At 42.1% G+C, this 26635-nt stretch overlaps 1 protein-coding gene and 3 long non-coding RNA genes across 7 annotated transcripts in view; 2 read left to right on the top strand and 2 right to left on the bottom strand.

The window, feature by feature from the left end:
* LOC310681708 overlaps positions 1–17198 on the top strand; it is a 20977-nt gene extending 3779 nt beyond the window's left edge. Inside the window, exons 2-4 of one of the 2 annotated variants that reach the window (XR_014513534.1) lie at positions 7318–7386; positions 11933–12008; positions 14612–17198. This is a non-coding gene — a long non-coding RNA (uncharacterized lncRNA). Of the gene's footprint in view, positions 1–5694; positions 7387–11932; positions 12009–14611 lie in introns of those variants that run through there. The other variant, XR_014513535.1, reaches the window with a different exon arrangement.
* LOC310681717 lies at positions 2819–26368 on the bottom strand. The gene is made up of 3 exons (XR_014513545.1): positions 26285–26368; positions 5633–5686; positions 2819–3168 (listed from the first exon to the last, which is right to left on the bottom strand). It is a non-coding gene; the product is annotated as an uncharacterized lncRNA (long non-coding RNA).
* Positions 22811–25587, bottom strand: LOC310681691. 2 transcript variants are annotated; one of them, XR_014513516.1, is made up of 3 exons: positions 24587–25587; positions 23623–23740; positions 22811–23256 (listed from the first exon to the last, which is right to left on the bottom strand). It is a non-coding gene; the product is annotated as an uncharacterized lncRNA (long non-coding RNA). The 2 variants fall into 2 exon arrangements; XR_014513515.1 differs by having other exon boundaries at positions 22811–23740.
* DTNBP1 (dystrobrevin binding protein 1) overlaps positions 25679–26635 on the top strand; it is a 44476-nt gene continuing 43519 nt past the window's right edge. The window contains exon 1 of one of the 2 annotated variants that reach the window (XM_083449528.1): positions 25679–26635. In XM_083449528.1, coding sequence (XP_083305654.1) covers positions 26157–26635 — 479 coding nt within the window. In that variant the 5' untranslated portion in view covers positions 25679–26156. The other variant, XM_083449529.1, reaches the window with a different exon arrangement.

The raw sequence follows: 26635 nt of genomic DNA, 5'->3' as shown, positions 1-26635 counted from the left end.
CCATAAGACGCACCTAGTTTTTGGAGGAGGAAAACAAGAAAAAAAATATTCTGAAAGCAGCAATCCCTCTTGCTGTTCTGGCTTCTGGGATAGCTGCGCAGCCTGTATTCGCTCCATAAGACGCACACACATTTCCCCTTACTTTTTGGGACGGAAAAAGTAAGTCTTATAGAGCAAAAAATACGGTACTCCCTTATTATAGCAAGCCATTGTCTTGCACCTCTCCCTTTGCTGTAGGTATTCCCTCTGAGTCAGGTCCCTCCCTATGTCTGTGGTGAGTCCCAAGGGACCCTCTCCGTCTCTGCTTCACTTTCTATTCTGTTATGTGAAGCAAACGCCTTGTTTTGGGAGTGGGAGGAGAGGCTGGTGGACTGTCAAAAGACAGACTGTCAGGCGTGGCCTATGGTGAAGCTACAAATCTGAACCCTGTCTTTGCTCTGTGCTGGGGTACCTATTGTTTTCCCCCTTTGCTCATCCTCCATGCTCCCAGTCTCCAGTACCTCCCAGCTCTCCTCCTCCTCTGGGGTGTGTCCAGTTGCCCACTACCAGGAGCAAACATTGGATGGGCCAAAAAGGGCACAGTTTGGGAGAAGACCAGGAGAAGGCTTGAATATCAAAAATCCAATGACTTCTTAGTTCCCCAGCATGCTCCCCAAGCATGGGTGGGCAATAAACAGAAAGAAGGCTGTTCTTCATTGTCACTTATTCTTTCTCTTTTTAGCAACTACTAGTTGGTTATGTTAGTAGCGTAGCATGGGTTGCTAGTGCCTGGGGCTGCGTGGAGGGGTGGGTTGGAGGGAGAGAAACAGGTGGAGTATTGTAAAGGGTACACCGCATTCATGCTCTGGTCCATGGGGTCACAAAGAATCGGACACGACTAACAACAACACACCACATTCAACTGCCTAACAGCGTCTACATTACCCAGGAGATCCCAGCCACAGAGTTAAGAAAAGAAAAGCTGTTCCATTCTCTGGAGAGGTCTCTTCCTGGTTTGCATGGAGAAGTCATTTCAATGGAGCCCAGCAAGGGAAGCATGCAGCTGTACTGAGGTGTTGAATTTTTTTGCCTCTAACCATTTTGTGCCTGGGGCAACCGCCCCTGTGGCCCTCCAATGCTACGACACTGGGTAAAGTGGATCATTTCCTCTCAGGCTTTACTTCCTTCCTGCTTCTTTTCCAAGTTAGCATGTGCTAGTGTTTACTTCTTGGTTCTAGCTTGGCCAAGTATAAAACCTACACTTCAAATGGCTTTGTTTGCCTTAATGAAGTTTAAGTTTTCTTTGTCTTTACAACCAGCAGCTTTGCCAGACTATTTCTTTCTGCGTACTGTTGCACTAGATTTACCAAATAGCAACACCAATCAGGTGTGACCATGTGGAGTCAGGCTCACCTCTAAGGCAGAGTTTTGACACTTGGGACATGGCATATCCAACATGCATATTATATGAGAGGGGCCGCTGTTACCTTTCAGCAACCCAGAAGGTGGAAGTAAAACCGTACTGTTCTTTTTTTCATGCTTTGTCATATTAAATCGACTTTGAGGACCAAAAACTACATGTCCCTTCCTTGCTTTCCAAAGATACAGTTCTTCAAATACCTAGAGAAGGCAGGAAAACAAAGGCAGACAAGAAGGGAAAAACACAACCCCCTGCACATAAATTATTTCAGTGGTTAATGAGAAAAGATTCTTCTAATGAAGCTCTCATCCGTGAAGATTGGAAAACAAACTGCAATGCATCCTCTTAGGTTCACAGCAAAATACGAACCTGTCACAAGGTAGAGAAATAGGTCGCGTGGAAGTTAATGGAAAACCATGAATGGAATACATTGTGTCACAATGCATCATCCCAATTAAGAGATTATAGTTAGAATTCTATTCACAGTGATTAATGTGCTTGATTGAATTGTGGGGTGTTGGTTTTGTTTTCTTATATTAGAGAGTTGTTCTTATTTGTTTGAGTCGTTTCTGAAACTAGGATTGCTAACTCTAGAACTAAACATTTCTGGTATGGAGGGAAAGCTTGATGGTGGAGACAAGTCAGGACAATAGAGCTCAAAGCAAATCTGATAATGGAGACATTGGGAAGAGTCCCACGAGAGTGAAGCCAAGTGTTACAGTTTGTTATACTAAATGGGTACAGCTAAAAAAAAACCCCAGAGGTGGTGGAGAATCTGGCATTGCACCTCAAAAAATGTTACAGCAGGTGATTGGCAGGTGGGTGTCTCCACAAATCTGTTTCACGGTTACAAGACTCCAAAATAGACTTTATTCACCCTCTACAAGTTGGAGGGAGACTTTCTGAAGCAGGCAGCAGCTTCTGCTCATGGAAGCTCCAGGTATCTGACATAGAATCCCCACTTCAGACAGTTGTCTGCGCAACTCATTGGAGACAGAAACAGCAATGCAAGGGAGACAAAACTAGCTCACTAATCCCTGCTCTCCACATTCACACATTGTATTTCCAAATTTGTTTTCACACCAGATGTTTTGGACTACAACTCAACTGGCTGGGGCTGATGAGAACTGTAGTCCCAAAAATCTGGAAGGCACCAGGCTGGTGACGGGCTGAGCTGGAGACTTTAGGTAGAAAGATGGCATAGTTTAAATGAAAGAGACCTGATCTGGAGAATAAGTCAGACATCTCACCATAGCTGTCAACCTTCCCTTTTTTTGCGGGAAATTCCCTTATTCCAGCACTGTTTCTCGCTGCTTCCTGCTGCTATCCCGGATTGTTAGATATCCCGTACTGTCCCCGGGACAGGTGAGGCTGCTGATCCCTTATTTTCAAATCTGAAAGTTGACAGCTATGCATCTCACACTTGCCTTAGAATCAAAGTGATGAATTTTTCCAGTGATGCAACTCCTAGGTTCAGAAAAGGCAACAACTTTGTTCACCTGAGATGCACTTTCAACAATTTCTAACTGATTCAAGCAGAATTCTGTTGAAGGTTATGCAAAATTCAATTGAAGGTCAGCAAGACAGATATGCATTTTTTAACTTTGTTTTTATATTTAAAAGTATAAGAATAATTGTTAAATAACACCCACCCACCCATACCAAAGTGACAAAATTTAATATGTTTTATACCATTCTACATTAATTAATACAAAATTGCTTGCTTTCTTGTTTTGCAAATTGATGGAATCCCAGGTTTCCTCACAGACCTTAAAATACAAAAATACAAAATTAACTATAAACTAATTTCCGTCATGGATATTGATTTTTAATTATTATTTTTCTGGTTCTCTGTCCTGCTTTGCAATGTACATGAGCTATTACAATGAATAAAACACAACAAACATCTTAAACGGCCATTCCATATCCGATGGCACCCACAGTATGTTACCACCTGGCAATGATAGGGCAGATGCTGGCTCACAGCAGTGATGTTATGTGTTTGCATCAGCCAATAGAGGCCATGCTTGCATGCACGTAACCCAGGGGATTATCTGCCACCATTTCTCATGTCAAGTGCAGCTTTGGATGAGACCCTGAGCTTGTTTAAGAATTCCTCGTACATTCTTTTGACAAACCTTTCCTGTCACAAGCTGGAAAAAGTATGTGCTAAATGCCCCGCTAAAGTGCCTCCAAGTGGATTTTCTACTCTGTTAATATTTTAGTACCCTTTACAATACACATCATTAAATGTGTGCACTTTGTAAAACTATGAATAAGAGTGTGTATAACTCCATGCATTTCATACTAAATGTAACTGATTTCTTTCTACGCTGCAGAAGTAATGGTCTGTTACTTGAAACATCCACTCCTCTAGAGGGATGCTCAGCACAGTCCATATATCTTAGTTTCTTCCTTGCAAATGAAAACTATCATAGCGTAGATGATGCTGGTTTCCCCCCCTCTTAAGCACACTCTCTCAAAATAATTCATTCTTGGGGTTTATTGTACTGCGTGCTATCATTAAATGAGCACCTGGATGATAGATGATTTGAAGGTAATTTGTTTTATACTGTATTGTATTGTTATTTAACCTGTTAGCTTCTTTGTGTTTCCTTAGAAAATAACATGAGAAACAAACAAAAAAAGTTATACAGTAAATAGAATAATAATGATAACAGGCAGGGTTATGTTTGAAATGTTTCACAATAAATGAGAACTGAGTTAGAAGAGGAACTCTTCACTTTAGCTTTGAGGGTGTTTTTTTTTGGGGGGGGGGTTTGACACAGTGGTGCTCAACCACCGCTGTGGTAAAACAGTAAGTGTTCCTACTGACTTCTGAGGGTAGTTCTTTCTTCCATTCAAAATTCAGCATTCAAAATTCACTTCAAGCATCCCCCCCTTACTGTTGAGGCCAACCATGAAGAAGAGTGAAATCCTATTTTCTTTAAATACAAAAAAAATTACCGTATTTTTTGCTCTATAAGACGCACCTAGTTTTTGGAGGAGGAAAACAAGAAAAAAAATATTCTGAATCCCAGAAGCCAGAACAGCAAGAGGGATCGCTGCGCAGCGAAAGCAGCAATCCCTCTTGCTGTTCTGGCTTCTGGGATAGCTGCGCAGCCTGCATTCGCTCCATAAGACGCACACATATTTCCCCTTACTTTTTAGGAGTGAAAAAGTGAGTCTTATAGAGCAAAAAATATGGTAATTGTAGCTGCTGCTTCTTTGCCTCCTGTCATGAGGAATTTCTGTCAGGAGGTGATTATATAGATGTGAAAAAAGAGATATAGAGATGACCTGTATCGCTGGAGAATGCAGCATCAGAAGATCATCATTTCTTTGGCTGGTCATAGGGGGACTAACAGAGCATCCAAGTGGAAAGGTTCCTAAGATAGTGTCTCTTCTTCAGCAGAGCACAAGGAGATGATAATAAGCTGATTGGATGCAATATACCCCCCACTGAAAAAAAGTCCAACTACTGCTATTGAGCAGAATGGATATGGATTGCTACCAGTATCTCTTTACTTGGTCAGCATAGAAATGATTGCTCAAATTTTGTCATTGGACCTATGGTGCAACTCTTTTGTGTGTGTGTGTACAATGTAGCTGTACAAAGGAACCAAGGCAGTGGTGGGGAGAGAGAAGGAGAGAGCATATTTAAGTAGAAAAACAAACCATTGAAATACTGACATGGCAGTTCAAGAGATCTGCCCTGCAGCAAATAAGAAGATGAGTGTTTAATGAAAGCTAAGATCCAGCTTAAATGTAATTAGTAAGTGGAGAGAAATCATGTCAGCTCCTTGTTCGCATCTATCATAGTTAAGCATAACTTTAGCAATGGCCACTCCAAATCTTTTGTGTTATTGTATTTTATTTGGAACAGTATTTAAAAAACACACAAAAACCCTCATGTAATGAATTCCTTTAATTCTTATTAAAGGGGGAGTGCCCTATATCACAAGCAGTGGCTGTGGCTATCGGTTCCTGCATCTAAGGTACAAATATTAAGGAGGAGGGGGAAATCAGATACCATGAAGTATCCTATTAATTTGAACCAGCTCTGCTGTTTAGTGTTAAAGTTCCTCAGAAAGACTCATTACGTGTCATAAAGATGTATAGGTATCCACTTTTTAATAAGATAGAAAATAGCAAGGGACTGGAAGTCCAAGGTTACATGATACAGAGATGGTTTACCATGATTTGGCAACCAGGTTTGACAGAAAAGCTTACCCATCAGCGCAGACTGGCAATTGTAATTCTTGAAACCTGGTTTCCCTTTCTTACCTATGTCAACGGAAAAACATCACAATTTACTTTTTTATTTTACTAAATTTCTATACCAACCTTCATCCAAAGATCACAGGGTGGTTTACAGCATAGAAATACAAAATAAGAACACAGAATGCATCATAACAACAACAACAACAACAACAGAAACCAATAATCGTTTGTACCACAAAAACATTTAAAGTCCATAGATTGTTTAATCAGCCAAAGGCATGGTTATAAAGGAACATGGCAACTCACAAATCTCACACATCTCTTTCTGGGGGGATTTATTTACCTGAGCAGTTAGGAGTGGGTTTTTAAATTATCAATATCAATTAATGATCACTTACACTGATTCAGGTAAATTGCAAATTCTACTTGTTAATGTTTAAAATTGTCATTGAGCATTTATCACTGATGAGCAAAATAAGCAATATAAATATTTATTAAAAACAATCAAATAAGGAAACAAAACCGAACTAAACATCCACAGCCACCATTTTAAGATAGACCTGCTGGTGGATGGATTGAGTGGTACCCCATGTGCAGTGCCCCTCCCTCAGAAAAGTCACCTGTTCTCCATATGTTCATTTTTGTTTTGTGAAGATCAATATTATAATTTATGTTTTGTCTACATTTGCCCTCTTTCCCCTCTGCCTTCATTCCATGAACATGGTCTGCTTCTATTGAGAAACCTCTGCCACATTTTTATCATTTAAAACTGTATTCATTGCCCTCAGTTCAGGACAGGGCGAGACAGGAATAAATCTGAATTATTATTTAACTGTTCGATGTATTAATGAATGGTGCACTATTGCCACTTATATTTGTTTCCTAGGAAACCAGCTTGAAAAGTACTATTTGCCTAACATCAGGAGGTGCTGGGTTTGCTATGTGCATGAAACAAAAACATGTATGAAAGAAAATCAAAATTTACACTTTAGCTTGGAAAATAATACGAAGGAAATTATAGTGATCAAAGCATGTGTACTGAAATACAATTTTTCTTGGAAGAGCACTTGAGATTTGATTATCTTAAAACATGATAAAGGGTCTTTGTGTGACCTCAAAACTGAATGCTAATTGTGATAAAAAAAACCTGATTTATAGTTAAATAAGATCAACCATATTTTTCCCCCACAAAGCAATTATGACTCTGTTCACTAAATGAAAGCTAGTATAATTACAGACCATTCTAAAAAAATTACAGTTTCTTCAGTGTGTTTGCCTCTTGGTAGAATGGCATTATGTAAAGCTATCCAGTACTGCTTGGTAATAGCAACCCATGAAAAATCTGCTTCCCTGTCTAATGCATTGCATAGCCATGTTTGAAAAAACCAGCCACAACCCTTCTCCAGAAAATCAATACTGTGCTGGCTTATTTCCTTGAGTGTAATAATCGCTGCAGACCCCAGGCTGTTGTGCTGACCACTTTGAAAGATTCACAATGATCAGCTCTACATTTCTATTCATTAGCCACAAACCTAACAATATGCCAGGCCAATAAAGGCCACAATTACTCAGGCATCAATCCACAAAGCTTTTCTTGAAGAAAGATAAAAGTCAATAAGAAAAGTTAACTGTGGGTGTGTGGCAACAGGGTGTATACCGACTGACTGGCTAAAAAACATGCTTTTATTTTCCAGGAATGTTACAGAATCTGGATTGGTGTTCTTGATCTCTGAAGCCTTTTAAATGCAAAACTGCGAATGCTGGTGAGTAAAGAACTAAGAAAAAACTGAAATAGCACATGTCACAATTTTGGACTGCAGTATCCAACTGAAATTGGGGCGCGGGTGGAACTGTGGTGTAAAACCACAAAGCCTAGGGCTTGCCAATCAGAAGGGCGGCGGTTCGAATCCCCGCGACGGGGTTTGCTCCTGTTGCTCGGTCCCTGCTCCTGCCAACCTGGCAGTTGGAAGCACGTCAAAGTGCAAGTAGAGAAATAGCTACCGCCCCGGCGGGAAGGTAAACGGCGTTTCCGTGCGCTGCTCTGGTTTGCCAGAAGCGACTTAGTCATGCTGGCCACATGACCCGGAAGCTGTACGCTGGCTCCCTCTGCCAGTAAAACGAGATGAGCGCCGCAACCCCAGAGTCGGTCACGACTGGACCTAATGGTCAGGGGTCCCTTTACCCTTTACCTTTATCCAATTGAAAGCTGCCATTTAAGGAACAGGAACTTAGTGTGGATAGTGGGAGACATGGAGCCAGTTATGCCTCTGTATCATTGTGATGCTTTGCCTTACTTTCTTAGCATTGCTTAGCCAGTACACAGCAGTGTTCAATTTGTGGCCAGCCTGTAGCCGTTGAGCTCTATTAATCGGTGACCCAACTCCTGTGTATGAAGCCTGAACCAATTTGCATGTTCTGAACATGCAAAGTTGTGATGTTATATTGCATTCCAGACTATCCTCTGGATTCTCATGGAAATGTTTGTATAGTTACTTTGCAGGGATGGGTACACACATCTCTCAAGAATCACCAAGATGAGTGACACCAACATCACATTATGGGTGCAAGGCTCCCCATTCCTCCTGAATACGCAAACTGTTGAGTGCTTTGTATACTAATAGTGACCCCTTGAACATGGCTAGGTTCAAGGGTTCTAGTCTACGTATAGATAAATTTTAAAAAATTTAAAATGGAGTAACAAAAAAGTTGGTAAAATGTCAAAAACATACAGTAAGCAAAAAGATAAAGTGCATTGTTCCTTCACTTTCAGGATTTCTAAGTCCATCTTTATTTTTCAAGCACCTGGTGATGCATTTCATATTTGTGGGTACCACTAATTTCTCCAAAATAGCATTGCAAGAGGGTGGCATTTAATATGAACACAAGCTTGGTATCTGCTATGTTTATGGAATGGAGCTACTGAAAGCATTTAAAAAGGTAAAGGGACCCCTGACCCAGTCACGGACGACTCTGGGGTTGGGGAGCTCATCTTGCTCTACAGGCCAAGGGAGCCGGCGTACAGCTTCCTGGTCATGTGGCCAGCATGACTAAGCCGCTTTTGGCAATCCAGAGCAGCGCACGGAAACGCCGCTTACCTTCCTGCTGGAGCGGTACCTATTTATCTACTTGCACTTTGACGTGCTTTCGAACTGCTAGGTGGGCAGGAGCAGGGACCGAGCAACGGGAGCTCACCCCTTCGCGGGGAATCAAACCGCCGACCTTCTGATTGGCAAGCCCTAGGCTTTGTGGTTTACACCACAGTGCCACCCACGTCCCCAGCGCCACCCGTGTCCCACTGAAAGCATTTAAGAGGCACTAGTAAAGACCTTTGAGGTGCCATGGTGCCACCACCATAGAGTCTCTTGACTTGACAGTCCAAATGGTTAAGTAACCCAAAGAACAATCACATCTACAGCATAGTTATGTCTAGTATGGGGCAAACAATTTTACCCAGCTAAAGCACAATATTTTAAATATTTACAAGTGCTGAGGGAATATGCAGTGTATGATAATAGAGGCAACGATGATGCTGTTGTTGATGATGATATAGAAAGGGTCCAATATGAAGATCCAAATTTATGTTTGGGGCCCATGTCCAATTATCATCTAATAGGTGCATGTCATCCATGGGAGCTCATAGGAGAAACTAAAATAGCTGAGTGCACCAAAATACATAAATGAAAATAGCATCTTGCAGAAAACATTTCATTCACCTACATGAAACTATGTTTTACCTGAACTCCATTCATAAGCAGATGGCCCATGATAGAAATACAGATCTCCAGAAGAGTTATAACCCCAGCCTCATGTTCAAACGGATTACTTCACGCACCTTTGACATGAAGGCATTAATGAGATGAAAAGGAAAATTATCCCACTACTCCATCAATTACTACAGGTGCCTGTAGTCTGCTAAATGCCTTTTACCTTCTTCACAGTATGATCAAGTCTATTTGAAAAATCACATTAGGTTAAAATTGAGCTGCATTAATAACATGTTAATGTGCCCTTGAAATGTTTACCCCAGGATTTTAAGAGCAAAAAGTAGAAGCTCTAAAATACAATGAAAGCAGCTTATTTTTTAAAAAAAACGATCTCCAGTTCTATCATGAATGAGCCTCACTTCATGTATTTGACCTAGGCACAACATTTTATGCCATAATAAATCTGATACCAGCTAAATCTGATATTTTTAGGGATCACAGCAAAAATAAAGTACTAATACATCTACCATTAATCTAGAATGTGGCAGCTAGACTGGTGACTGGGAGTGGTCGCCGAGACCATATAACACCGGTCCTGAAAGACCTACATTAGCTCCCAGTACGTGTCTGAGCACAATTCAAAGTGTTGGTGCTGACCTTTAAAGCCCTAAATGGCCTTGGCCCAGTATACCTGAAGGAACATCTCCATCATTCTGGTTCAGCACTGAGGGCCTTCTGGCGGTTCCCTCACTGTGAGAAATGAGGTTACAGGGAACCAGGTAGAGGGCCTTTTCGGTAGTGGCGCCCGTCCTGTGGAACAGCCTCCCACCAGATGTCAAGGAAATAAACAACTATCTGACTTTTAGAAGATATCTGAAGGCAACCCTGTTTAGGGAAGTTTTTAATGTTTGATGTTTTATCCTGTTTTTAATATTCTGTTGGACTCCACCCAGAATGGCTGGGGAGGTCCAGCCAGATGGGTGGGGTATAAGTAATAAATCAATTGTCATCATCATCATCATCATCATCATCATCTCACATTCTCCAGCAATGCAGAACTCTACATCCTATGTACCAAGGGTGGGAAATCTGTGACCCTCCAGATGTTTCTGGACTCCAGCCAGCTCCAGTCAAAGAGGCAGATGGTTTGGGAAGATGGGACATGTAACTCAGGCACATCTTGGGGGCTACAGATGTCCCAACCCCTCCTATATACAAATCTTGGTATCTGAGCCCCATGGTTCCCCAAAGGGGGTTGAAAATAAAACTGTTGATATCATAACACCATCAAACAGATCTATGATGCCAGCACACTTGGATTACTGTGTAAAGCTCTGGTTGCCTCACTCAGAAAGGTTATTGCAGAGCTGGAAAAGGTTGAGAAAAATGCAACCAACTCTTGTGGCTTTTTAGTTTAGAAAGAAGGTGAGCATAGGGTAGTGGTGGTGATAGAGGTTTATAAGATTATGCATAGTGTGGAAAAAGTAGTTGAGGAGAAGTACTTGGGGCCAACCAATGAAGTGGATGTTGGTAGGTGGCTTTAAGAAAGGATTAGGCAAATCTGAGGTGGGTAAGGCTATCAATAATGACTAGTCATGTTGTTCTACCTCCATCGTCTGAGGCAGTATGCCTCTGAATACCAGTTACTGAGAACTGCAGATGAGGAGAGCACTGTTGCTTCTTGATCTTGCTTGTAAGCTTTTCACAGATGTTTGGTTGGCTGTTGTGAGAGCAGAATGCTGGACTTGATAGGCCTATGGCCTGATCCAACATGCTAAACTCACATCAGTCAGAGGTTCCAGCTTCTCAAGATGATTGAGGGGGCCCAATGCGACGTTCTGAGGTCGCATGTGCGAGAAGCCAGGGGGCGGAGCCAAACGCCTTCTGAACTTTGAGGGGGGCTGCCCCCTAAAAACAACAACTGGGGGCCCCAGAGTGCCTCAGCCTCCATGAACTGGCACTTATCAGGCATAGGCTGCTTAGAGAAGGGACAAATTATATTTGATTTGGAGGAACAGATTACTTATTTATTGGAAAGTATTTCCTAACTGCCCTTCATTAAAATATTCCAGGGCTGTGTACAAAAATGTCAATAGAACTAATCACAAAACATATATTTTAAAACTAATAAAAGCACAACAAAATACAAGATGACAAGAGGAAAATAAAAACCCGAAAATCTAAAAAATAAAAATAAAAATTGGAATATGCAGAAATTCCGAACACGCCTTGGGAAAGAGGGTGATCTTCACCCAGCAGTCAATTTCCCTATACTTCCTAATGCCCTTGTGCTTCCTTGGGGAATGGTGATGAGCTGCATTCACAAACCATCATCAGACAAGTGCTGCCCCTAGGCATGCCTTTGTAAAAGGCTGAAAACTGTTATATGACTGAACAATCTTCCTTTGTTACGGAGACTGGCCTAGATAGCTAGTTCCTCAATGGGAGTTAATGGTCAGGAAATAGTTGAGAGATCTGGCTTTGTGCACTTTAAATGGGGGGAGGTTTGGAAGAAGCTACATCCCTTGACTCCCCCTCCCTGCATATAAAGGGAAGGGGCTGGTGTTAGAGTGTTTTGCTTAGTTTTTTATATTCTATTTTGCAGAGAGATAGCAGAGCCTGATCTGAAGGCAAAAAGCACCTGGAGCTGAAGATGCCTCACCTCTTTCTTGAGATCTGAGGTGAGATAACAGACTGTATGACTGCCAAGAGTGCACCTGCACACCTAGGCTCTAGTTGTATATTTGTAGATTGACAAAAAATAAAATAAAATGCTATCAGTCTCTTCCAATGCTGGGAAATCTAGGAAAAGCTCATAGCTGTCAACCATCCCTTATTTGGCAGGAAACTCCCTTATCCCAGCGCTGTGTCTGGCTGCTGTCCCTTATTGATGATGTCCCTTAAATTTCCCGGGTTTCAAAGGAAGCAGCTCCTCTCGCTCCCTCCTTGCCGGCCAGGGAGGAGGGAGGCTCCAACTGTGTTGCTTGGCTGTGTTGCTCACCCAATAAGGAATCTAAGAATGACTGGGGGGGTGGAGCTTGCATGCCTTGTGCCCGGCCGCATTGCCTGGGGACTCGCCTTTGCTCAGCACTTCCCAGCGGAGAGGTGACAGTGGTTTTCCTTGCTACATCCCCTTTGCCGGGTTGCTGCGCTGTGGGAACCACCACTTGAGGCTTCGTTTGGCTGCTGGCTGGGCTTTCTGCCTTTGGCTCGGAGGGGCTCAGAAGTTGAACATACCTGTGCTCGGAATCGGATGGATACATTATCGACTGCCCACTCACCCTTGCCGGGGAAAAGGTCTTTCTGGAGCGGGGGCACATGGTGGGGGAAAAGGAAAGGAGCTGGTTGAGTACAATAGCAGGCAGCGATCTCGTAGGGGGGGGGATTTTTGGATTTGTTTTGGAGGTTCCTTTGATTGTCTGTTATGGGGGAAAGGAAAGGAGCTGGTTGACTAAAACCCCTTATTTTGGCTGTTGATCCCTTATTTTCGAGGCTGCTGGCCCCTTATTTTCAAATCTGTAAGTTGACAGCTATGGAAAAGCTGCCCTGGAATTTTTCACTGCTTGGAGAATTGGGAAGCACTAAACCATATCCTAGGCAATGACAGCACAATCCTATGCATGTCTACTCAGAAGCAAGTCCTATTGCTAAGTACTGGAAACATTTGGGCTGCTTTAAATGCATAACTTTGAAGCAGATGGGGGGGAAAGATATTTACTTTTTGCATAATAAAGAGTAACAAGGTTGGTGTGAGGGGTTGCTTGCAAAATGTGACATTTCCATTGATGTAACCCATAGCATAAACTTTTTCACAGAGATCTAACACCTTTGTTGTAGTTTTTTTTTAAACACAACTCCTGCCGCTAGGTGTACTGCCAAGCAGAACACATCTGTTCTAGCGCTGAATGTGCTGTGTTGATCTCCTATTGATTAACATGTCATTGATTTAAGTCCAATGATGGTTGAATGAGTAAGAGCTGCACAGCAGGGATGAGAAAAGCCAGGCTTTCATCTACACCAGTGTAGCTGAGCAAGCTCCTGGGCCTTTTGCAGCCTTCAGGGTTTTTCCCATCTGTCCAGCCTGCTTGTTTGTCTTTTCTCCATGCTTTCTCCCATGAGAAAAGGCAGCTCATTAGTAAACAGAGGAAGAAGCTGCCTTGTACCAGGTCAGATCATTGGTCCATCTAACTTAGCATTGTCCAAACCGACATGCAGCAGCTCTTCAGCTTTCAGGCAAGAGCCTTTTTCCAGTCCTGCCTAGAGATACCATGGATTGAACTGGGACTTTTTTTTTGCATGCAAAGAATGTGCTCTACAACTGATCTAGTATTCCTCTTGAAAGAAATCCTGTGGCTGAAGATTGTGCCATTTCCTGTGGGGTACTGATTTGTTTTTCTTTAAATACAAATTGGAGAGAGAGAGAGAGAATTTGAACCTTGCAGACAGGGCAAGAACTTGACACCTGGTGGAAGTCTCTTTGCCTCAGAAAAACTGACCCATAGTTACCCTACCTGTGAAATTGACACGTTTGGGTCAGTCTTCACTTCAACCTGGACAAATGTCAACCTTGTAATAAAGTAGTTGTTCCCATGTGTTTGATTTCCACATTTCCACTTTTGGACAGCTGCATTAACACAGGTTGCCCAAATCACATGGCTGCTCCCCACACCAGTATCAACCACCTCTGAGCAGGTAGAACAACTGCTGGAAGTAGTGATGTGAACCATCACTCATGTGATATGGAACTCCAGATGTTTATAACACAATGAAAAGGTAATGGCTGAGCAAGACTGAGCATCCCGTACTATGTATGCTTATTTAGGAGTAATTCCACTATGGTCAAAGGTGGGGAACTCTGGTCTTCTAGGTGACTCCAATTCACCTCATGAGCCTCAGCCAGCATGTTCAATGGGATGATGGAGTTGTTGTCCATGGAGGCCACGGGTTCCTCCTCTCTGCTGTAGATGATGCCAGTCTACCCACAAACATACCGGTAAGTAATTTCTAGTTACATTATTCCCGCCGTGCACATTGATAGGCTCAGCTAACTACTGAATTGGGGATCAGTTGTTCGCTAGTCACAATGGTTTTTATTTAGTCCTGGAAGGTAAGAGATCGTCTAGAAAGAACAAAGACTGAAAGGAAATGATTCCCTAATCTATAGCACAAGTTTAGAATTTTAACCATTTAAGGAACAGCCTAGACATCAGCTAAAGTGATGGCAGATTTCAGTTTATATTCACCATTGTTATAAAGGGGGCACATTGTAGCTATGCAGGTACAGTCTGAAAAACCCGCAGGATGAGGACAAATTAAAAGACAAGTCTTCAATCAGTACACCATTTCCCTTTTTGGCCTCCATGTTTAATTTATATCAGCCAAGGATAGCCTAAGTTTGTCTACTGAAATGTCATTTGCACTCTTTACAAACCTTTGAATTTGTTTAAGAAGGTGAAGAGAAGATTAAATATCAAAGGTGGGTAAAAGGTTGAATGGCTTGAAAGGCTGAATGACAGTGTTTCCTAGGAGGTGGTGTGTGTGTGTGTGTGAGTGAGAGAGAGAGAGAGAGAATGAGAGTGAAAGTAAATTGGCTTGCAGGACAGGCCTCAGTATGAAGCAAAGTGAATCAATTGGTTCAGAAAGCAGGTTCCAGAGAGGGTGCTGTTTACCTCCTCCAGAGCTAGATTTGTTTTAATTTTTAATTTCAAGTGCATTGGCAGAAATCCACAAGACCAACGTTGGTGAAGGCAGTATTCTGGGCAATGTGGTCAGTTGCCCTACTTTGCGGAAGGCGGTCCTCTCTCCATTAGAAGTGCTGTCAGAGGACAGTCTTGTATTTGGAGGGGTGCATTATTGGAAGGGCTACCCAGTCCAAGTCCAGTTTAAAGATGAAATCATGGCAAGGGAAAGCAGGGACTTCAAAGTTGCCACGCAGCACCTGGACAGCAGAGTGATTTGGCCTACATGCTACGTGGGTGGCGCTGTGGTTTAAACCACCAATCAGAAGGTCAGCATTTCTAATTTGTGCGATGGGGTGAGCTCCCATTGCTTTGTCCTAGCTCCTGCCAACCTAGCAGTTTGAAAGCATACCAGCACGAGTAGATAAATAGGTACTGCTGCGGCAGGAAGGTGAATGGAGTTGTGTGCCAGAAGTGGTTTAGTCATGCTGGCCACGACCCGGAAAAGCTGTATGAGGACAAACGCCGGCTCCCTCTGCCTGAAAGCGGAGATGAGCACCGCACCCCATAGTTGAATTTGACGGGACTTAACTGTCCAGGGGTCTTTTACCTTATCTTTACCTTTACATGCTACAATTGTCTCCACTATGATGAAATGTCTTATATTTCTAGTTTAAATGATAGCAATTATTTCTTGATCTGCAATTCTGCAAATATGTCCTGTTGTCTTTCGGAGATGCCTAAGTGGCCATCCTTGAATGAAATCTCCCAGTCAATGATCAACTTCCTTCCAGGCTAAGTAGCTGGAATATAGGAATGACCTCAACAACTGATAGTCCCCACTGGTGTACCTTCTAGTTGCTCATGCCAGGTCATGCTCTCTGTGTGGTTGGGGGGGGGGGAGACACTGAGAACAAGGGAGCAACTGGAGGAGAAATCTGAAGAAGAGTCTTGGGAGGGAGAATAAATTTATGACTATTGAGTCAGACCATTGCTCAACTAATTCAGTATTGTCTAATCTGATTGGCAGAGGAATGCCAAAGGACTCCTTCCCAGTCTGAAAAGGTCATGAGAAGGGAGGGAGGAAACAACATTTGTAATTGTTCCCCCACCCTAGAACTCAGGAGATTGCCCCTTTTTATTTTCGCAACCATTTAATGACGTATGTTTTCACAATCAAGCCCAGTCGTTTCCTCTCCTCTTGGACTTTCTTTTCCTCTGTTGAATTCCCCTTCTTAGATTGGAGAGATGCAGCACAATGTTGCATGGAAAAAACTGTCTTGCATGCGGGAGGCGGAGGGAACAAGCCCTTTAAAAACCAAACTTTTCCTTACTGAAAGTGCTTAACACATGAGGCGTTATTTTAAAAATACCTAGCTGAAAATGTGTTGAATTCTGGGTGTGAAACTGTTAATTAGTGAGAACTGGAATGCACATGTAGAAGTTACATTATTGGGAGAGATTCAAAAGCAGATAGTGGGTGGCTGGGTCTATATTAGGGGAGTGCGGGGAATTAAACCACCTTCTGTATGCCTTCTACTTGCCTAAAGAAACTGTACAGAATGGCGGACACTGTGTTGTAGGTAACACATGTTAGCATTTCTCCTTCCACATTTTCTTTCTGGCTTTTAATGGGAGAGTGGGAAGAAAGAGGACGGAAAGAGGTCCTGCCCCTTCGCCTGCGGAGACTAGGGAAGGGGAGGCAGTCTGCTGGCTCATTGTCCTGCCCCTTCCATGGGTTGGAGAAATTCCCTAGCAATGAGGTTGAATGCTGACCAGCCAGAAGGGAAGGCTAGACAGGTGGAGGAGCAAACCGAGGGGCTGGCCTTCGTTCCACCACCAAGAATGCAGCACTGCCTCTGCTTTAGGGAACAGACCCAGGTCCCTTGGAGAAAATCACACTTCCAAGTAAACTCTTAGGGGGAGTGTCACGAGTGAGCGAGCTACGTCTTGCCTTTAAAAGCTGGTGGAAGGGACATTTCCATTTGTCAAAACATCTTTGCAGCTTTCATCCAGTCTCAGACTCTTGATACGGTTCTTGAACTCACTAGCCACCCCTTTCATGCTTTGCACCTATAGCCTGACCTGCACCATACCTAGCCTTGAATAAACTTTTTTCCTACTCACACAGAAGAGCCTCAGTCATGGTGTTTGGGGCAGGAGCCAGGATAGACGTTAAAGTGGTTATATATATATAAAAAGGGCAATCTAATATTAAATTTTGAAATGTTCACGCATGTCCCAGTTTCTCACAACAAACAGAGAACAGTTATATCTGCCATTAAAATATTGGTGAACTAAGCAACAATATAGGGACATGGGTGGCACTGTGGGTTAAACTACAGAGCCTAGGACTTGCCGATCAGAAGGTCGGCGGTTTGAATCCCCACGAGTGGGTGAGCTCCCATTGCTCAGTCCCTGCTCCTGCCAACATAGCAGTTTGAAAGCATGTCAAAGTGAAAGTAGATAAATAGGTACCGCTCTGGTGGGAAGGTAAACAGCGTTTCCATGCGCTGCTCTGGTTCTCCAGAAGCGGCTTAGTCATGCTGGCCACATGACCCGGAAGCTGTACCCGGCCAATAAAGCGAGATGAGCGCCCCAACCCCAGAGTTGGTCACGACTGGACCTAATGGTCCCTTCACCTTTACCCTTTTAAGCAACAAAATAAACCTCATATAGTATTAGAAGAGTCTGATATATTTGGAGAGCGCAATACTCAGCAGAGGATGGCTCAGTTGGTAGAGCACAAGACTCCTAATTTCAGGGTCATGTTAGTAAAACAATTCTTTGAAGAGATTCTAACTGGAGGACCAAGTGAAACCTTTTCCAGACAAATTCTGCCTGGCAAATACTGCTGTATTTATTTTGAATTTGATCCAGCAGTGCTTAAGAAGTAAGCACTGTTTATTAGCAAGATGTTTCAAACCAGATCTATTTCAGCTTTTAATACAAGTAATATGGATATTTGGCAAAATGTCAAGATGTATGACTCCAAATCAAAAGGTGATCAAAGCAAAAGAAAAAGAAACTTGTTTCAGATTTACATTTGAAGCTGAATTTTTCAAATTTGTACTTTCGCAAATAATAGAGAACCAAAACAGTCATTCTTTGAAATCCATACTTCCATCAGATTTTGCAATGCAATTCTCCAATTAACCAATCTTTACAAAAAAGTACATATTAAGTAAAAGTGTACATAAAAATAAACATATTCATGAAAATAACATGTAAAAATGTGTCTGTTAGTTAAAGCTGTGTGGAAAAATGAGTTTATTAGGAGAAATTCACACTAAAATGCTGGTGAATTTTCATAAGGATAAAAAGAAAAGAAAATCCACAAATTGCGCAGAAATGTATAGAATCAAATTTAAGATGGAAAATATTACAAACTGAATGAATCAAAATTGACAGATCCTTCCATCCCTAGTAGCAATAGAGAGATCTATTCCCCACAGATCACATACAGAGTGCATTATGGAAAGAGAATTCTCATGTTCCATAAATTATTGTTCTTCATTTGCATGGATTTCCAATGATCACGTTTCACTCGGAACCCTAATTACAAGTGACTGATACGGCTAACCTTTAGCTTCAATTAAACATGGATGTATGTGAAGGAAAAGGTACACCAGGATGGCCAAATGGCTGACTGTCCTGACCTCAAGACACATTAGGCAGTGTGTCCATCCCGTCAGCTAAATCCCTGTCCAACTCACACTCCATGTAAATTGATCTTCAGCTTTATTAACTTGAACACCAAAGAACTCAGAAATGCTGATGATAAATATTTAGCTGTAGAAGAAGGGTGAACCTGGCTGAGATCAAAGAGATGGCATATGGATGAGGTTGCAAGGCCAGAGCCTTCAGGCTACAACTCAGTGGTGAAAAACAAGATCAGAGAGAGGGGGTTTTTTTCCTCAGGAGAAATTATTTAATGGCATTAGATATTCGGCTTAGGAACAACCAACATGATAATAGATACCAAGGCTTGATTAGTTGCTAAAGGATCAACAATGGGAAAACTAAAGCAGTTCTAAATATAGAGGGCAATATAACAAAAGTGACATTTCAACTTTTTAAATATTTGAGATCCATCTTGTCCAATATTATACTGTCTATGCTGATTAGCCAAAGCTCTCCATGGTCTTAGGACATAGGCTTTTCCTGAAATTATTTTAAGTGACCGTGCCAGTAACTGGACCCTTGACTGTATGCATATAAAGCATGCACATTTCAATGAAACTATGGGACCTCCTTTTGGCAGCATCTAGTATGGCTGAAGCATAGAGGAGGCCTTTGTTTATAAGCTCAGCAGCATTCATGAGCTGGTTGCCAAAGGTAATCTAAGGACATGGTGGAATGATGAACCTGAAACCAGAGTACTTGGACTGACACAAGCAACTGTTATAAAACTGCTGTGAGCATTCATATAAATAAAAATGTGTGGATTGGGTTCAGGTATTGCAGGGTTCTTAAATAAAATCAATGAAGTGCTGAAAACAATTAACTGAGAACCAAAAACTATTCTGGTGAAGATTAATGTGAAGCAAATCAAAGTGCAAGCAGCAGAAAACTGATAAATGTTCTGAACTAATATATTTCTCACCTACATTTTCATTTTATGTAACTGTGTTTAAAAATAGTTTTTTACCACCTCTGTGTGGGCTTTTGCCATAATTGTAGCTCACTATCCTTATTTCTTAAGGGGGGGGGGGGAATCACAGGAACAAAAGATTCCCTTGAGAATACTGTCAAGCTTGAGATCTGGAAGTATTTCAGCTGCCCAGTATCCACAAATTATTTCCACCAGGAATTTGATCCTAATCCTCAGTTCAACTACTGCAGGATAAGCAGAGGATCAAGTTCAATAGTTGAAGTGGTATCTTATGGAAGCTAAGCAGGGTAGAATGATAAAAATCAGATTCCAGTTACTTCTGAAAGCTCATTCTGTTCTCCCTTGTTCCATGCTAATTTCCCAATATATTGCCTTAAGTTGAATGGGGCTGCTCTTTTAACCAGTAGAAAGTCGCAGAAAGCACTAGCTTTTTCTTTTTTCATCACCCTCTTCGCTGCTGAAGCATAGAAGAGCTTTAAAAACACTATTAGCATATATGCAGCATTTAATTGCACAAATGAAGACTTAAGTCCCAATTAACTGTGAGGGCAACACTTTAGCAGAGCCCTTTCCAGTTGCCACTTCCTGATGGAGAAAAGCTGCCCAGGGGGTCATTCCTCAAGTGCCCAGTAATTTCAAAGGAATACTAATTAAAAGAAGTTAGAGTCAAGTGTTTGTTGTTGTTGTTGTTTAGTCGTTTAGTCGTATCCGACTAAAGAAGTTAGAGTCAAGTGTTTGTTGTTGTTGTTGTTTAGTTGTTTAGTCGTGTCCGACTCTTCGTGACCCCATGGACCAGAGCACGCCAGGCACTTCTGTCCTCCACTGCCTCCCACAGTTAAAACATATATTTATTGGGAAAGTGAACATTTACCATACATAACCAGTATTCATCTCCCCACCTCTCATTTGGCTCCTGAGTCCTGACTTAAATGGGTTATATAATACTGTTTAAAGCTCCCCACCTCCTTGAACAAGACACTCTCAAGAGGGTCATTTGCCATGTAAAGAAAAGGCACATGATGAGATGCTATCTTACTCAATTTCCTCTCCATTTCACAAGCAGCAGCTAATGAAGCAGAATGTGAGCCCAGAAACAAAGAGAGATGAAGGTTGACAGCAGCCAATAATAATAAGCATTTCCCCTTCCTCTCTTCCCTCCACGCACCCCCTGTGCTCTCCCCAAATCTGTTCCAGGAGGTTAAGGAAAATCCTAGAACAGATTTATTTATTTTTGTTGTGCTGGTGGGTAGGAGAGAATGTTCCTTTGCGCAAGCAGAAATCCTTGCACTGATGGAACATTCACTTTAGCACTGAGCACCATGTTTGGGTCTTAGGATGCCTTTGTAAAATTTACAAGTGGATAAGTTAAGTAAGCAGAGAACTGGACACACATAAGTACCATATTTTTTGCTCCATAAGACTCACGTTTCCCCTCCTAAAAAGTAAGGGGAAATGTGTGTGCGTCTTATGGAGCGAATGCAGTCTGCGCAGCTATCCCAGAAGCCAGAACAGCAAGAGGGATTGCTGCTTTCACTGCGCAGCGATCCCTCTTGCTGTTCTGGCTTCTGAGATTCAGAATATTTTTTCCTTGTTTTCCTCCTCCAAAAACTAGGTGCGTCTTATGGTCTGGTGCGTCTTATAGAGCGAAAAATACGGTAGTCTTAGGGTGGTTCTGGACTGGCAACTCCTAGGGCTGCCCAGTTGCTCTTCCACTATGCCTCTTTTAAAAGGCATAAGAGTAGTGCTCTAGTGATTTGCACCTGTGGAGATTGCACTGTTGCATTCTGTCAGAGAGAGAGTGTGTGTTTGTCAGATTTTTTAAATGTTCTGAAAAGAAAGACGAACAGGGAAAACAGGAGGACAATCTGACTTTCGCTTGCTAGACTGAATAAAATGTACCCAGGGGCTAGGAACCAAAGCTAAAACTGTAAGACCCCTGAGGCAAACATATTTCATGTCACATGGGCATGGCCAACTGTCAGGACCTTTTGGGAATCTGTTCTGACAGAAATATGGTCTCCCAAGAGATCCTGTGATAACACTCTTTGTATAGCTGAAGAACATTACCAGTATATCTGAATAGGATTGTTTGTACTCAAAAAAGTAGAACAATCAAAGTGTTCCAAATAAATTATGATGAACTATTAGATTCTTCTTCAAAAAATTTATGTGGGTTTGTAAGTAAATATGATTATTTTATCTATGAATCCATTATATATTTATTTGTTTAGAATAATCTTTATAATGGATGGGATTCACTTAATGAGTCCCATCAGCAGAAGCCAGCACAAGGTCTTCTGAGACTACAGTGAGACAATCGCCCCATTCCTCCCTCTTTGAGCCCCTCATAATTTCATGTGTGTGTGTGTGTCAGGGGAACTACCACAACAGCATGCTAGGTTAGGAGAGGGGTTATCATTCTGGCTGGCACTTGTGGAACAATCAGAACAGCATATATGTATATAAACACTATGTAAATTTATACCTGTGAAGAAAACGCAACTACGTATTGTACTTTTTCAACAACAAAAAGTCAGAATTTTTTGTGGTCTGAAGGAGAAACAAGCACGTGGAAAGCAAGACAATGGTTTTATCACAAACATAAGGTGTTTGTAATATTGTTAAATTCAGAATAAAATCGATCTGAAAACACTATTTTAAATCAGCATTATGTTGTTTGGTGCCATTAGCAGTAGGCATTTGAAAAGTTATTTTTAAAAGAATTTGCTGGAAGGGTTGCCCTGACATTTTGTTCGATGTGAAGGCTTATGCCACTGCAAAAAGTTTGAGAAGTACTAGTTTACAGTAATTGCCTAGGGTGGAAATATCCCTGATCCCTGAGCAAATCAGCCCAGCTCTTCAATAGCCCCATGAATTGCTAAAATAGCCAGAAACCGCTTGGCAATGTTTCCCCAACATGCTCCAAACCCAGACCATTTTCTCACTCTTTTCTCCACATTCAAAGGGCAAAACTGTTTATTTCAGCCCTCTTCGCCACACTAGTTCGTTCCCACATTGGCAGAGCTCAAGTGTGATCTGCATTTCAAGCTGGCCTTGACTGCTCATTAATTAGCATTCCTTGCTAGTGTCTAAAAACTATGCCAAAGCTAAAGAGCTTTGTCTTGAAAGAACAAGACAGCATAGCTCATAAAACAATACGCATGTAGCATTCTTTAGAATAAGCTAAGGATTCATGAAAGGAAATTTTTTCAAAACTGCTCTGGGATTTGGTGCAGGAAGTTTTACTGGTGACATCATGGGAGCTGGCCAATTAGTGCTGTGTCTTCTGCTTGAAACCTGAAGATTGCCCCACTCCTTTTGAGCTCGATATTGGAGTGGAAGGGTACTTTGGAACTAAACTGACTGTGGGACTCTGGAAGTGTCCTGACTGTAGGAAAAATGTTAGACATCTCTTTGCTTTTTAAAGCTTTTAAAGTTTTCTTTTTAAGGTTTCACAACTGGGCTAGTCAGTGTATGATTGCCACCCTCAGAATTCAGGAATCCCCATGCAGCTAATTTGTTTTGGGTTCCAAGTCTAAGCCCAGAATAGTAAAGCCAGGGATCTGCCCTATTCTCAGGGGGAAGCAGAGGCTTGGAGAGCTGGCTTTATGTTCTGTGTAAACTGCAAGGGATTGCCTGGAGAACAACAAAACAAGAAAACAAGGTTAATGCCAAATAAAAAAGGGTAACAGTCAACTAAGTCATACTCATTTTCAGTGGATTTACTTGAAATATGGCTATCAAAAATCAGAAAAAAATCAGTGATACAAAAGAAGAAAAACAAAAGATGAGCATTGTTACCTTTTCTTTATATCTGAGTTTAGAGAAGTGCAAGTGGCCTATAATCTCAAGCAACAATAAGCAGAATTTAGCAGAACATGTGCACACTGATTCTGTCACAGAATCTCAATTTAAAACAAACACCAGATTCTACTCTAGTTTTACACTGCAGCAATATCTTGAAAATGTGAACTCTGATAGATATAAAAATATTCAACTCACAAGGGGCTAAAGCAGAAGCTTTTGGAGTCCAGTCTTCGTAGCTGGCCGAAACCAAATGAAGAAATATTTAAATTGCATAATGCCCTCCGAGTGCATGATTCAGTACCAGCTCAATGTTCTGCAGCGTTTATTAGTGAAAATCAGCAATAAACATTACCAATTAAAATCAGGGTTTAGAAGCACATTAATTCCAAGTAGTTTAAAGTGTTTACAGTAATTAAAACTTAGGACCACTGCCCCCCACTTCAAGCCACAGGGAGCTTCGTTTTCCTTCTTGTTGTTTAGTCGTTTAGTCATGTCTGACTCTTCATGACCCCATGGACCAGAGCACGCCAGGCACTCCTGTCTTCCACTGCCTCCCGCAGTTTGGTCAGACTCATGTTGGTAGCTTCGAGAACACTGTCCAACCTTAAGTTTTCCTCAAGATCAGGTATTTTCCTGGTTCTGCTCTGCCCTCTAGTGGTTTTTGCTATTACTATCCCTTTCCAAGAGGGACTTGCCTGTTTTATTGTGAAAGCAGATATTAGGACCCATTTACAGAACACTGTAACACTGGCATTTGTGTGCCAATTAACCAGATAGCTAGATAATTAGCCATTGTCTGCTCTCCCCCTTTTAAAGCTGTCCAAGTTGGTGGCCATCATGGCATCTTGTGGTAGTGTGCAATGTGCAGAAGTCCCTCCTATTATTTGACCTGAATTTTCCAACATTAAGGTTAACTGGGTGTCCCTGGGTTCTAGTATTATAAGAGGGATAAAATTCTCTCTCTAGCCATTTTGCAGGCTTTGCATAATTGTTGAAACCTCCATCAGGTTTTCCCTCACTTGCTTTTTTTTTTTTAATCAAGAGCTCTACATGTTGTAAACTTTCCTATAGAAGAATGTTCTAGCCTCTTGATCACCTTGGTTGTCACTTTTCATCTCTACAATATTATTTTTGAGGTAAGACAACCACTTTCCATTACCTGCCCTTGCTGTGTAGTGTTATTTCCTATCCCCACCAGATTTCTGAGGATCAAGATTCTTCCTTTGGTGGATAGATCGCTTTCTCCATTAACTTGCATTAACTGCTTATGCACATTTCACGCAGGTGTTGGTTTTTAAATTGACATTTCAAGCACTTCTCACATTGCGTGATACAAGATGCAGTACAAGTGACTTAAGACACTAATACTTTTTATTGCACTTTACAATGGCACACACTCTGGAAAGCTATCATAAACTGAGAAGATGCAACATTGTATTCCAATGTGCCACATTAGCAGCAGTTGTATTAGCAAAAAACAAAAACCCAGCACAATGCTGCCTCACAAATGAAAGGTGCTGCAGTGTGGATTACACCTTAATCCTCTGGCCTGTAATATAGGATAATAATACTGGTTTATTTCATAGGAGTAATTTAATGACTTCTGAAATAAAGTATGTAAAATAAATAAAACTTTGAACAGCTGAGGGTAGTTCATGAAAGCAGAGTATTACAGTATTATTATAATTATTATTGTTATACTGTGCTTATATGCCAAATATTCTTCAAAACTGTATGTTTGTGCAAACCCATATATTCCACCCTTCACGTTGATGAAGGGTAACTCTATCAAATAGTCTGATACTCTCCTCTGCTATACGGGCTGGGAAACTTATGCCTGAAACTCCGGAGAGCAAGCGGCCAAAGGTGTTAATATTAGGCAGTTTTCTCATCTAACCATTTCCATGGTTTCGTTTTCATCTGCCAGAGAGCTGCAACAAGATGAATACTACTGAATATTTAGGTTAGACATAAAAACAAAACCAGTAAACGGTATAACGCCTCCCCATCAAACGGCTCCAATTAATAGCATCTGCCACCGTTTACACCCTTTCAGCCAATCCTAGCAACAGTCCTAGGACGTCGATTTGCTATGCGCACGCCTAAAACGCCTCAGTCACGCGCGCCTGTTCATTCAATTGCGATAAATACCGAGACGCTGCGGGTTTAAGTAAGAACGAGTCACGTGCTGACGTCACCGCGCGCGTGATGTGAAAGAGATCGCTCCATCTCGCCGACAGAGCTATAAAAACGGTTGAGTGACACGTAGCCCCAACTTCTGCATTATGCACTGGTGTCCGTCCCGTCCAACCCCCCCTTCGCTGAGACAGAGCTGAAACGTATTATTGGGACTGGAATATTCGCATAAACAAACAAACAAGATTTCCCACACAAACAAGATCTGAATTTGAAACAGCAGGAACTTCAGTCTTCGACTGCTTTTTTTTTTTTTGGGGTGGGAAGAACGGAGGGAACCACCGTATGCAGTGGGGCCCCGTGAAAGCTCGTGCAATATTATTATTATTATTATTATTATTATTATTAACAGCAGCAGCAATGATAATACTACTAATATCTCTTCTATGCCAGTTTATATTTTTAAGGGGAAAACCCCTCAAAGCGGTTTACATTAAAACAGCCAGGAAAAAAATTACAAAGAAAGTAAAATGTAAAGTATACATTCATTTAGAGCAACATAACATCACTCCTGATTCTAAACTTGTCCATAGATGGGGGGGGGCAGTTCTCACTTCCGTCCCGGGGAAGGCGACTTCTCTGATGGAAACCCGGAAACTCCCTATCCTGACAAGACGACGCTTCACTCTCTATTTTTCTTTCATAGACACAGTATCTATACCTATGTATATCTCTCTGCGACCCGAGCGGGCCTTCAATTCTTCCCTTTTCTCCCCGGCGAGCGGTTGGTTTGGGCGGCTCGGGTGGGCGGGGCTTCTCTTGACAGGCACAGGGCGAGGAGGAACCGCCGACGGTTGGGCTGTGTGGCCGTTGGGCCCCTTCGCGGGAAGCCCCGCCTCTCCCCCCTCCCCGCCGCGTCCCGCGCTTCTCCGGGTGCCGCAGTGGGGGGGCTCCGAGGAGTCCTCCTTCCCGCTTGTTGTGTCGCGCGGGCCGAGAGGGGGAGGGAGGAGGAGAAGATGTTCGAGAGCCTGCGCGAGCGGTTGCTGAGCGTCCAGCAGGATTTGACCTCGGG

Source organism: Podarcis tiliguerta (assembly GCF_965153285.1).
Source record: "Podarcis tiliguerta genome assembly, chromosome: 7".
NCBI classification, from domain to species: Eukaryota; Metazoa; Chordata; class Lepidosauria; order Squamata; family Lacertidae; genus Podarcis; species Podarcis tiliguerta.
Note: the sequence above shows the minus strand (reverse complement) of the source record. Positions and strands in the feature narration are given on the sequence as shown.